We start from the raw sequence: 13,458 nt of genomic DNA on the forward strand, positions 1-13,458 counted from the left end.
CATGTCAAATTACTATTGCAAGTGTTCTATCATCTCTTCCCTGCCTATTGTTGTATCATTAAACCCTCAGGGCTAGAAAAAAAATACCATGTCCACCATGATTTCTAATATTTCCATACCCAGTACAGTACTGAAGATAGTACCCTGCACAAAGCAGTTACTAAATGAGTTTATTAACAAGTTGCGTCACTCATTATATTGTAAGGTCCCAGAGCTCTGGAATTGCATTTGCTTTTCCTTTTATTCCCATAGCTTAAGCACACTGCCTAGCACATAGTAGCCACTCAGTAAATGCTAGCTGATAGAGTTGCCGATTGAATAAATACTGCTGATTCCTGCAAACCTCCCTGTTAACAAGCATCCTAAGCTGAACATACCTTGAACTGTAGCATGTTGTTTGTATGGAAAGTCACCTCCAAGCGAAGCTGATCTATAGGAGTAGAAGGATAGTGGCTGGCTCCCTGAATTCGGGAGATAGTTGCTGTTAGGCCTGCTGGTCCACTCTGAACATGAGAGGCAGCATAATAATATTCTGTGATGTAGCAAAAAGGGACTCCAGGGGAACTGACTGGCTGAAAAATAAAAACATTTGAAACTCATCAAAATGACAAAACTGGAGGAAAACTAGGTCATGTCTAGCCCCACCTTGAAATCATTCCCTTCGATTCTTGTTCCAATGTTCAATTCTTAGGAAATCCTTCCTAATACTTTTATCTATGCCGTTTGATGAGGTTTAAGCCATTGCTTTGTTCATGCTTCTGTGCCTACAGAGAACTCAAAACCTCTATCCATTGGTCATACTCTTCAGTCATTTCTTTGTTATTCTATGTTCAATATTGTATTGTGCGTCCAGAGAGAGAAGTTGCCAAGTCTCGTGATGTCTTTCTTTACCATTTACCATTTCTCTTCTAGATTCTCTCTGCTCACCCAGCCACCTCTATGACAGACTCTCATCAAATTGTACTCACACTATTATAAAATCCTTTTTTAAAAGTTTATTTATATCTCTTTTTTACAACACCATTATTTCCCCTCTTTCCCCCACAGAACCATTCGCTATAACAAATACAATTTTTTTAAAGTAGAGAGAGAGTGAGATGAGAAGGATAAAGAAGGAGAGTGAGAAAGAGGAACTGAGAAGGAAAAAGAAAGAGAGAAAAGGGAGATGGAAAGAAAGAAATAAGATTGGAAAGCTTGATGGAGCAGTGAAGGGAGGGAAAAAAGGGACAAGAAAAAAACCCAGCAAAACTGATCAACACATCGAATATTTCCTCTTTCTTAAATTTATTGTTGCTGTTCTGTCATTTCAGTTGTGTCCATCTCTTCATGACCCCATTTGGGGTTTTCTTGGTAAAGATACTGAAATGGTGTGCTATTTCCTTCTTCAGCTCACTTTCAGATAAGGAAACTGAGGCAAACTGAGTTAAGTGACATCCTTAGAATCACACAGCTAGTAAGTATCCTAGCCTGGGTTTTAACTCAGATCTTCCTGAGTCCAAGTCTCTGCTCTATATACTGTGCCATCTAGCTGCCCTGAAATATCCTTCTATTTTGTTTCCCTGACCTAACTTTCTTTATATTTGAACACATTCTCCAATTAGGAGCCAAAGTGACTTTCCTACAGCATCACTCTGTGCATGTCACCCAACTTCACACTAAAATCCAGTGGTTCCCTACTACCTCTAGGATCAAATATAACATCTTCTCTTGCTATCTAAAGGCCTTCTACATCCTAGTCTCTTCCTACATTTCTAGTCTACTTATACTTTACTCCTCAAATACCATAAGATCCAGCTATAATGACATGACTGAGGTTCCTTTAATATCACAGTCATCTCCATCCCATCTCCATGCCTCTAATCTGTCTTCCACACCTGCAATCCTCTGTCCCTCTACTTGACTCTTGGTCCACCTTCTGTGGCAGGCTTTTTCCAGTTACCCCCTCACCTCTGCCAAGTAGTTACAGCATTTCCATTTAAATTGCCTTCCACCTAATTATTGTGTCCTCAATTGGAATGTGACCATCATGAAGGCAAAGACTTTTTTCCTCCTTTCTTTGTATCCCTGATGATTAGCACAGTGCCATGCACCTATCAAACATTTAATAAAAGCTTCTTTAGTGCCTGACATGCATTGTTTTGTCAGCGCATTGAGACTGTAGAAATTTGCCTGAAAGGTTGTTTTCCCATAGAAACAAAATTAACTACAATAATTTATGTATTTCATAAAAGTTTTCAAAGTTTTTCATTCATAACTCCTTTAATCCTGCTAACTACCATGTGAGATATGTGTAACAGGATTTCTTATCCTCCTTTTACAGATTAGGAAAATGAGGCTAAGAGGCATTATTGGACTTTCCCAACCCAGACCTGGTAAACGTCAGAGCTGGGATGTGAAGCAGGTCTTTTCTGATTCCAGGCCCAATGCTTATTCAATTACACCATAGTGACTTTCTTTCCATGGTCTTCTTTTGGCTTCTTCTCTCCTCCACATTTCCCACCCACTTCTCAGAGAAGTCTGTCCCCCCTGCTTTTCTAATTCTGAACCCCAAAGGAGACTGATAAGAGGGGAAAACCAAGAGTCAAAATTCTTCATACATTCCTGGACCACAAGGAAATTTGTGAGTAACATTTCAGTATTTTACATTTTTCTGAATGCTCTGATATCCCAGGGATGTGCCCACTCAAGGGCATGACTTAGACTTACAATGAGTCACAGAAGCTATACAATTTACTCCTGAGCATGATTCCACAGAGGAGATAATTCAGCAAAGTATACAGCTATTTTCTTGTGAATTTCAACATACTATTAGAGTGCCATGGGTTTGTTGGGCATGGAGAATAGATCTTCCAATTTCACATATGCCCAGAGATAGTGAAGCTTTCTTGACTTCATAAGTTCTTGTAAAACTAAAAACCCCTACCCTCATTTACACCCTTACCTAATTAGCTAAACTTGAAGTATATACAAACCAAAAAAACGTTACAGAGATGCTCACTTGCTTTGTACTATCTAGTTGCCTCCTTAGTATTTCCACACAGATAAACTTCCTTACAATTGAGACATATGGGGTACTTAAGCAGCTTCCAGGGAAAGACTGAACTATCTTTGCCAAGGTTGTTCCTTTCCTGGTTCTCCCAGCAGAGACTTGCTTCTCAACTCAGCCTAACCTTCTTTATCTTAGCTAATCTCATTAAAATCGGGGAGGACATATTATTATGATAAATTTGAAGTAAAGGATAGAGGGAGAAGCTGATAGTCTTTGTAAGTATGCATGTGTATTTGTATGTGTTAAATCTTACCTCCCAGACACAGTCACGCAAAAGACACTTTTCTTCACTGACACCATCTTCATCAGGGTAGCAGTCAAATTTTTCTTTATCTATGAAGTAAGGGTACCATTCCACTGTGTATTCCTTGCCCAGTTCAAGGTGAAGCCCTGTGATGTCAATGACCTGTCAAATCAGAAAGGATATTGCAAGTCAGTGAGAGTCACCATTTCAATCATCACTCTTTCTTTTGACCACAAACAAAACTGGTCCTCTTCATCACCATTATGATGGAATCTCCTGGTGCTTTTCCTTTCCTTCCTTCTCCCATCATAACTAAAAACTGCTACGATCACGTAACTGATATCTTATTTCATGAAAAAAAATAACAGAGCAAACTTTCTTTGGAAAAGAGCTGACTTTATATTGAAAAAAAATGAATCATTCACTCAACCACTCCTGCATAAACAAGGAACTGGACAAAAGGATCTCTAAATTCTTCTACTTTTCAAACTCTGATTCTGTTACTCTAAATTTAGATATTACTTCAAAGCTAGATTGTTTAAGAAGGCTAGACAGAACAGTGAGAATTAATGAGCAAAATAATTGTGGCCCTTTCATAGAATCCATTGAATAACATGTTATCTTTTGAATCAGACAGTAAGGACAGGCTTCCACTATTACCCTGCTGCTATTAGGAGGAGTTCTAATCATTCTCAGGGGAAGCCCAGCTATTCTTTTGTCTCAAAATCTATTTTATCTGGAGAGGACCCTATTAAAAACTTGAGAAGCCCATCAAAGGAATCTCAAGGGGTCAGAAGATTTTCAAAACATAACCACTTGAGGTCATCTCTGAAGAAATCTTGTCACAGTGATAAAGGATTTGTAAAGCATTGTCAGGAGCAATGTTCCAAAGAACATTCCACAAATTTGTATAATGATGAGGGATATTCCTGGTTCACACAGCTTTAAAGTACAATGCAAGTGAGACAAAAGAGTGAATGGAAAAGTGAAAATGAATGTGTAGGGGCACTAGGTGGCGCAGTGGATAGAGCACCGACCCTGAAGTCAGGAAGACCTGAGTTCAAATCTGGCCTCAGACCAAACACTTGACACTTACTAGCTGTGTGACCCTGGACCAGTCACTTAACCCCAATTGCTAATTAAAAATAAAATAAAAAAAAAAGAAACAAACATGTAACCTCAGTTGGGGGATTGAAAAATAATACTACCTTTAACACTGCTAATGTCAACAGAGATCATTATTAGTGAATAGTGAAGAAAAAGGATTTCTGGTGGGTCTCATGTTTCTGGGGTTTTCACACATGAGAAAGGCTATTTTGACCTTTCATTCAATAATTAATGTAAAGTAAAAGCAGCCATACGAAAGGGCAAATGGAGAAAAAGTAAGCTGACATTTGCTTGTGGACATTTTTGGAGGAAAAAGTAATACTTTGGTACTTGACAGAGACTGTTTTGTTTTACAAGAAGGCAATCAAGAAGTTAATGCCCACTCAGTTGTAAATCCTCTAACATCTACATGTTTATTCCAAATCTATACTTATACCTAGAGGATAAAGGGACCTTGAGGAATCAGGAAAATCTTAAATTATCTATGACATCCTCTGTATACAAAGGATGTCTAAAATTAACTTCAGTAAGATTCCTGTGTAAACATCAATTAAAACGTAAAATAAAGAGGGTGATGATGCTTAAAGGTGTGAAACAGGAAAACCTAGTTATGCAGAATACTTAATTGCCTTAAATGTCCAATAAATGAGAATGATTCAGGAAACATTTACCTTTGTTGCAGGATCATACTTGATCTCAGCATTAGATTGGACTGGAATGTTATTTTCTGTCACAAAAATTATAGCTGGTTTGAGTTTCAACCCAAAGATTTTGATCTCTTCAAATGCTAGGCCATCTGGATCACTGTAGTTCATGTGCGTAACCTTCACATCTAGGCGATTCTAAAAGACATCCAAAGACAGTGCCCATGTTATCTTGCCCTACTTCCAACTCTGTAACAATTACCTTCTCCAAGATACCCAAAAGACAAAGATGCTATTATCCCATTTTACCTGCTCTGGCAGTTGGAGGAAGAGATCATATTAGGATTGAGGCAGAATAATAGTCCTAACTCATGGCTAGTGTCTCCTGCTTCAAATCTAACTAGTAGCAGCTCCATCAGGGAGATGGCTGGAAAGACTGGAATTCCTTGCTGTGTTAGAATGGAGGCTATCATGATCCTTCTCTTCTCCAACCAATAATGAGTAAGCTCATTAGCGTGGTTGACATGAAGTCAAGGAATAAGTTCCCCTGGTGGCTTGACACAGCCATATTTGATTTTGGTTCCTGGCACACTCTCTAGAATCTTTAGACATTGACTCTGTAGAAGTATGAGCTTTCTGAGTGATGAGTCCAGGTCTGTCCAACTTCTCTGTGCAACCAACCCAAGACATTTACTTAGTACAAGTATGAGCTTCCTGAGTGATGTCTTGGTTCTATCCAACTTCTCTGTCCAACCAAACCAAGAAACCAATAGAAATTTATGTCACTACAGAAGGACAAGGTCTGTGAATCTCTCTACAACATATGCATACTTTGTTTTACTCCAGGTGAGGAGAAAGGAAGGAAAGAAGACTGTACAGCAGTGGAAGGGAATGAGCCATGTGAGTTCATGGGTTTAGAAAACATCAGCTGTGAAAACTATACCAGGTCAGCAACTCATCTGTAACTTTCAGTCATAAAGAGTTCTCTGGGGCACGGAAAGGTTAAATAACTTGTCAATGGCCATACAACTAAAATATGTCGGAAGCAAAACCAAAAGTCAGATCGTTCTTATTTCACAGATGGCCCTTATCCATTATAACATGCAATACATGTTTTTCTGTGTCCACACATCTTTCTATTTAGAAATGTTACTATAAAACTAGCAAGATAGAGCCCACAAACCATTCTCTAAACAGTCTCATTTAATAGCTCCTGTCTTGTATTTACACATGTCATACATACAAATATATACATTTTAGTCACTAAATGCATAACTGGTCTTAACGATGTCATTGTCTAAAAGAAAGTCTCCATTACAATTCCATCACTTTGAACTAAAGCAAATTTTTTGACAGGATGAGATGTTCTCTGATTTTCCTTTGGGAGCTTGAGAAGATTCTCAAATTAACAGAAATTTTTATTTAAAGGTGAACTAACTTTTGCAAAAAAAAGGAGAATGTACTACATTCCAGACCTCAGGATGCTTTTACACAGGACTGCTTGAATTATAGATGTCTATCGAAAAGAATCAGAGTGCTTAGGACTTCTGACTTTAGGAAACTTTACAGGGTAGGAGCTAGAGATATAATGTCAACTGCATCTGTGAGTCACAAGTGACCACGACAATGATACTTCCTGAAAGAACCTAAAAAGTATTGTCAATGATCATGAAATCTTGGGAAATAAACTGAATTTCATGAGGGCACAAGTTGTATTCTCCTCATTGTTGCCCAGTGAAGGCAGGGATTATGGAAGGGAAAAATTAATTTGGGAATTGAACAGCCAATTAAGAAATGGTGTCTCAGAATGATATTCATATTGCAATGATGGAACTAGTTAATTAGCTGTATGATTTTCAGCAAGAAACTTAATCTCTCTTTCCCTCAGTTTCCTCAACTCTAAAATGGGGATAATGACAGCACCTACTTCTTAAGGTTATGTTCAGGATCAAATGAGATGACACTGGTTCAAAAAGAGCTTAGCGCAGTGCCTGGCACATAGGTGCTATGTAAATGCTTTTTCCTGTTGACTTTCCTAAATTGCTTTCAAGAAAATCAGCCAAGGAAGGATGGAAGATGGTCAAGAAGGAAATTCTGAAGATTTAAAAGGAAATAATTCTAGTGAAAAAGAAAAATGGGATTTATCTGAAAAGACTAATATGGATACATGGCAAACTATCCAATCAACTTAGATTTTGAAAAGAAATGTATGGAAGATCAAAGTAAGAGAAGATGAATAAAAAACATAGCATGATTCTGTAAAAATAGCATCAGGACTGATATAGCTGAGGCTGGCAAAAGAATCTGAGGACAACAAAAATGATCTTGTTTGGCTTTTAAGATATGTTGAGAGAAAAGGGAAAGTCAAAAAAAGGATAAAGCATTTGACTTAACCGGAAGTGTCAGAACACAAATGACTAACTCTGGGTTAATACCAAAGACAAGGAAGGTGACAGGTGGAAAACACCTAGGAGCCTTTAATGAATTCAAGTCACGTGGCCTAGATAAACTCTATCACTGGGGCCTCAAAGAACCAGAAGAAGTGATTACTGAGCTACCATCAGTGATACCTGAAAGATCATGGAAAATAGGAGAAGTCTTACAAGACTGGGGCAAGGAAAATGTTTAAATTTTCTAACAAAAAAAAAGTATTGGAGGAAGAAAAAAGAGTCTAGTGAATGAAGAGGTAAGTGATGTAATATATGACTTGACAGGGTTAGGGAAAGAGGACCGAGAGTGGAGGAATTGGGGATGGCAACTGGTTCTTTCTCCTTCCAGGTGTACTGGATCATGTCTTCTCCTTTAGGATGAAGTTACTGAGAAGTCCTTCCTCAACTCTAATTTGAGTTGATGATATGCTCTAATCAGCTCTTTGGGAAGTTGTCATTGTATGCTTTGGACAAAAGGATGGGTCATGGCCCTACATCATGGCTCACAGAAGTGTTATCAAAAGGTAGACCTTACTTCATAGTATTTTTATCAGCTGTCAGTGCCACTAATTGTGCTGAGGAAATGAACAAGTAGTCAAAGGCACCAGTAATACTCACCTGACTGGCAGAGAAGGTTGAGAAATAGTAATTCCCCCTTTCATAAGTATCTGCAACAAGAAAACAGAGTGAATTCTACTAGGAACTACCAAGGCCAGCCTGAGATACAAGACACCCACTACAGCCTTTTTGCTACCTTTGAAGCACTTGGCCTTCCTGCTTCTTCCACCCCAAGTGTTCTTAAGACACTCACATTTACACAATACAATAGAACTACACAACACCTCACACATTGTGCCATGAAAGGTTCTCAGAATTCTAAAGCTCTTGAAATTGTGTGAAAATACTAGAGAACAGGCATTGATTTGAAATGAATTATTCATATTTGTAAAATGTTAAGACCATGAAGACAGGAAAAACTGAAATTGCCATTCTTTGCTCCATTCAAGTGTATCATTGCTCAGAGACAATTGGAGTCACTGCAGTCAGTGACTGAAAAGAAAATTGTAATTGTTAATTTTCATATTTATCCTTAATTTTCACATTCACAGGCTCCAATTCTTATCATTAGAAATCTGAATAAGAGAGAGCAGGGTGGGCCTGAGCTTCCATTAGTTTATGGAGCTCCTGGTTAGGACCTTCTTCTACCAGTGAAGACTGGCACATTCTTTTCAACTTAAAGTGTTGGAGAGTTGCCTGGGATACTTAAAGGTTAAGTGATTTGTTTAGGATCCTGCATTCAGTGGTTGTCCAAAGTAGAAATTGCACTCAGGTCCTCCTGATTCCCAAGGAAAGGTATCTAGTCAAATGCTGGATAGGATGAACTGTTACTTTATAAAGCAGGCTTATTTTCTGGGACTGTTTATTTCCAACAACTTTTTCTATCCTCCAAATACCTTTAAGAGCTACATCATAGTCAAGAGACAATATGAAAGAGGGAGACGAAGGAGGAAGGAGCAAGGGATGGAGAGGGCAAGGGAGGTGAAGAGAGAGATATGGTATGAGGGAACAAGAGAAGGAGAGAGGGAGGAAATGAAAGAGGGAGACAGGGAAGAAGTGAAGAAGGAAGAAGGAGAAGAATAGAGGAGGAGGAGGAAATAAAAGAAGAGAAACGGGACAGAAGAAAAGGTTAGTGAAAGAGACAGAGGAAAAGGTTTGGGGAGATGAGGAATAATGAGAGGAAAGAGAGGGATAGAATGAAGGAGAGGAAATGAGGAGGCAGAGAGAAAGAGAGAGAGGTGTCTATTGAACTTAAGAAAACAGAACTTACCAATACTCTGTCCATCATCCCAGAAAAACTCTCCTTCGGCTGTCCCATTGTCAGATAAAGCCACAATAAGTCCCAGGGAATTTTTCCGGCTATAAACATCAGAAATTATGATCAGTCCTCCACCTTCTCTTGACAAGTTATTTGCCAAGCCTTTCTTAAACAACTATTATGAATAGTCACTGTGTTAGTGACTAGATGTTCAAAGAAAGAAAAAAAGGCAATGATTCCTTTATTCAAGGAACTTAGATCCTGATGGGTAGAGGGAATGACAGCATATATTATACTGTAGTATACTTACAGATAAGTAAATATAAAATAAACATAACACTTTCAGCCGGCTGTGGGGAAGGGGTTGAAACACCAAGTATTGCAGAATTCAGGAAAGACTCTACATAGGAGGTTGACCTTCAGATGAGCCATGAGGGAAACTAAGGGGTTCCAAGAAGTAAAGATAAAAAAAGAAAGCATTCCAGGCAAGTGGGACAGACTATATACTAAGCCACCACTGAGGTGTGTGATGGACTATCCGGATGTGGACAAAAAGGTCAGTTGAGTTAATACAGAGTGTGTGAGGTTGAATAATGGGGAAGCAGCTTAGAAAGATAAGCTAGAGCCATATTGTGAATATACATTATACAGAGGAGTTTATACTTGATCGAAGAGGGAGCCAGTGAGGCCCAAGATCAGGGGCCTCAGAATTATACTTTAGTTCTCTCAATTGGGCCACAAAGTAGAGAATGGTTTGGACAGGGGAGAGGCTGGATGCAAGAAGGCCAATAAGGAGGACACTGTAATAGTCTGGGAGATTGGTAATAAAGGTCTGAATCAGAGTAGAGGCCATGAAAGTGGAAAGATTATCCCTGATGCCTCTTAAAAGGATACTTATGTTTTAGGGTTTTTCCCATGATTCTTGAAATACATTGAGCAGAAATGAATATGAATCATGGCCTTCCAAATTGTTTAAACTGTATTTTCAAGATAGGCTCATTGTATTTCATCTGTCATGGAGTAGATAGTGAAGTATTCCCATAAAATATATCACAATGCGCTTGCATTCACATAATATATTAATCAATAGTCAGGCATTTGCTCAGGGCTGAGGGTGCAAAGGATTTCAAAAGAAAGTCTCTGCTCCCAGGGAGCTCATAGTCCCACGGAGGCAAAAAATGCCAAGAGGCAGAGGTGAGGAGGGAGAGCACTCCAGGCATAGAGGACACAGCCAGTGAAAATGCAGGATGCCCAGAAAGCTCCTGTATAAACAACACAATTAGCCTGATCCTTATGATGCTCTTGGTAAGGAGCAAGGGAAAAAACAAACAAACAAAAAAAAACAACAAAACAACAGAAGAAATGATAATGATTCACATTTACGCAACCTCTTAGGATTTAGATTGTTTTTGGCATTCTCAAAATAATTCCAGTGAGGTAGGAAGTGTAAGTATAAGGAGAGGCCTGAAGCCCTCCAAGTTCGTGGGACTTTCCCAAAGTCCCACAGCTACAAGTCAATTCAAACCCAAGTCTTTTTGACTCCAACTCCAGGACTCTATCCACTACTTTTCAAGAAAAGGACAAAGAAGACAGTTAATAGGGTCTGAGTAAAGCACTGGAAAAGGAAGAAGGATGTTGCTCCCTTCACTCACCTATAGTGGGTGTTATTTGCAGGTTTTTGCCATGGAAGGATGTAGCCCCCACGGATATGTAGATTGATATGGTCAAGAGGAGCTGGCAGGTTCTTCCACTGTCCCCTCACTCCAATGTCTGAGCCCTATGATTGAGAGGAAGAGCAGGAGAAAAATGAGTCCTTCACCTCACCCTAGCTGAGTAACTTAGAGGAGAAGAGGTGTTTCTGCCTTTGGTCCCCCACCATGGCCTCTCACTTCTTGACCATATTTTTTTTTTTTTTTGCTTTTTTTGGTGGGGCAATCAGGGTTAAGTGACTTGCCCAAAGTTACACAGCTAGTAAGTATCAAGTGTCTAATGAACTCAGATCCTCCTGACTCCAAGGCTGGAGCTCTATCCACTTAGCCACCTAGCTGCCCCTTCTTGACTATCTTTATTCACTTATCCATCCTTCTGAGGCCTCTCTGCATTATTCCTTCCAACCTTTTGTTCCATTTTGAATCAAATGTTGCCTTTCTTCAAAGAAATCTTTTTAATTTACACCCAATGTTCAGCAAAGCCCACTTCAGCCTTCAAAAGTACCACAGTACTTCACAGATCTTTCTTGTCTTCCTTAGTACAGGTTCACGGTGGGACTAGCCCTAGCCTATCTCTCTAACTCAAGCTAGGAGTTCCCTCTGAGCCGGGACCCTCCCTCAGACTTCTACATGGACAACCGCAGAAATCGCTATAGAATTTGAATATGGTGGGTACTCAAGCAATTCACTAAACTAAGTGCCCAGGAAGGACAGAAGATAAAGATGGGACAAAGATATTGGATTTCTTCTTTTGAAAAGGTCACCTTGAGAAAAGCTTATAAAGACTGCATACCTAGAACAAGCTAAAGGAGATCTTAGGATCTAATCAAGATTGAGCCTCTTCCTCAAGGAAAACTCAGGGTTATCAAGTACATTGGGGGAGGAGAAAGTAGGAACAATTGTTCCCCCTTGCCTATGGGGACTTAGTCTTCATAGAAAATTTACAAAGCAGCATTAGAGAATCTTTAAATTAATTAAATTAAAATAAATTCTAATTTTAAATTAATTGAAGCATTAAAAATGCCTTTGAAGTCTCTGAGAATATTCTCAGTCTGGGATGACTGAAAGGGACCTTAAAAGCCATCTCTTTTCATTTCCTCATTAACAGACGAGGCAACAAAGGTCATATCACTCAATAAACATTCATTTGGCACATACTATATGTCAGAGACTATGCAATAGGTCAAAAGTGGTTACATTCAGGAAAGAAGCCCTAACCTGACCAAAACTAGCTTAATATTTCTAGACCCACTTAGCTAAAAGGGCTCAGACCATTTTCAGAGTTTCCCTTCTCAATGGGATATAATCACTGCACTCAGCTCACAATATCTCCTTCAGTATTGTGCAAAGTGCTTAGAAGGCAGCTGCCTTTGGGTCAGCCCCAGCCACCTAAACTTAAGATCAGGAAAACTTGAAAGAATATTAATGATGAGTATAATAGGGTCAACGATCCAAGAGCTGAATGGGGCAAACCTTACAGAGATCCTCATAATATTCCAGGACTGGATACGTTGGCCACCAGCATTCCATTACACACCCAGAACTTTCACACTATTTGGAACGGAGGGAGCATGAGTTCCTATGTCCCATCAAAGACACTTACTGTGTAATAATCATACCAGCTGGCATTGGGGAAGTAGGCAGTCACATTCCAGGCATTCTACAATAAATTAGATAGTTGTGTTTTTTTAATGGAATAAATACATGGACAAATTGATCAAAATTTCCTAGAGGGATTAACATGACTAATAATCACTACATTTAAGAGTATTCAAAAGCAAACACATTATGGACTTATCTTGTCTTGATTGTCTTCCAATGACGCCATGACTTGAGGGTAGGTGGGAGTATCATGCATTTTACAGATAAGGAAATTGAAGCATTGAGAATGATTTAAAGCTGCAGAACAATTCAATGCCAACACAAGGACCAGACCCTACCACGCAGAAGGCCACACTCAGACCCATTTCTGCTAATCAATATTATATTTCAATTTAGATCCTGAATAGGCACAGGAGAACCCATACTCACAGGTTCCAGGACAGGGCTGATTAAGAAGGCTGGGCCCCACAAGAATTGACGGAATATGTCCCACGTTTCTCTGTCTTCCAAAAATCTGATCAGAAAAAAATGGTGTCATAATTCAACAATATGGACAACGTTCTCTCAGGGCACAGGATCATTGAAGTTGGAGCTCTAAGGGACCTTAGAAAGGAGTGTAACTTCATAATTCTGACAACTCTCCAGGGGATTTGGGCTCCATCCAAGAAATTCCCAACCTCTGTTCCCTTTGCGTCCTTCCTTCTTCCCCCAGGTCTCGTTCAATCAGGCACAGGTAAGGATATTAAGCATGGTGCATTTGAAATATCAAGGTGACTGGCTTATTTCCTAGTCCCAGGGCTTTCTCCTACTGTTATGTAGATGTTCAGGAAATGTTTTAAACTAATTGTAGCCTATCAC

General features: G+C 39.3%; 1 protein-coding gene across 1 annotated transcript; it reads right to left on the bottom strand.

Annotated features, from left to right (window-relative positions):
* Nucleotides 1–362: 362 nt before the first annotated feature.
* On the bottom strand, nucleotides 363–13,114 carry LOC114028081 (maltase-glucoamylase, intestinal-like; the record flags this gene model as incomplete). Its single annotated transcript, XM_027842284.1, has 8 exons — nucleotides 363–572; nucleotides 3,303–3,455; nucleotides 5,072–5,242; nucleotides 8,092–8,141; nucleotides 9,302–9,390; nucleotides 10,942–11,066; nucleotides 12,602–12,658; nucleotides 13,030–13,114. Coding segments are annotated over 8 exons (940 nt in total), but the record flags the coding sequence as incomplete, so codon positions are not given.
* Between the last annotated feature and the right edge of the window lie 344 nt (nucleotides 13,115–13,458).

The sequence above is a fragment of the Vombatus ursinus genome, unplaced genomic scaffold (genome assembly GCF_900497805.2).
Source record: "Vombatus ursinus unplaced genomic scaffold, bare-nosed wombat genome assembly UNPS02004863.1, whole genome shotgun sequence".
NCBI classification, from domain to species: Eukaryota; Metazoa; Chordata; class Mammalia; order Diprotodontia; family Vombatidae; genus Vombatus; species Vombatus ursinus.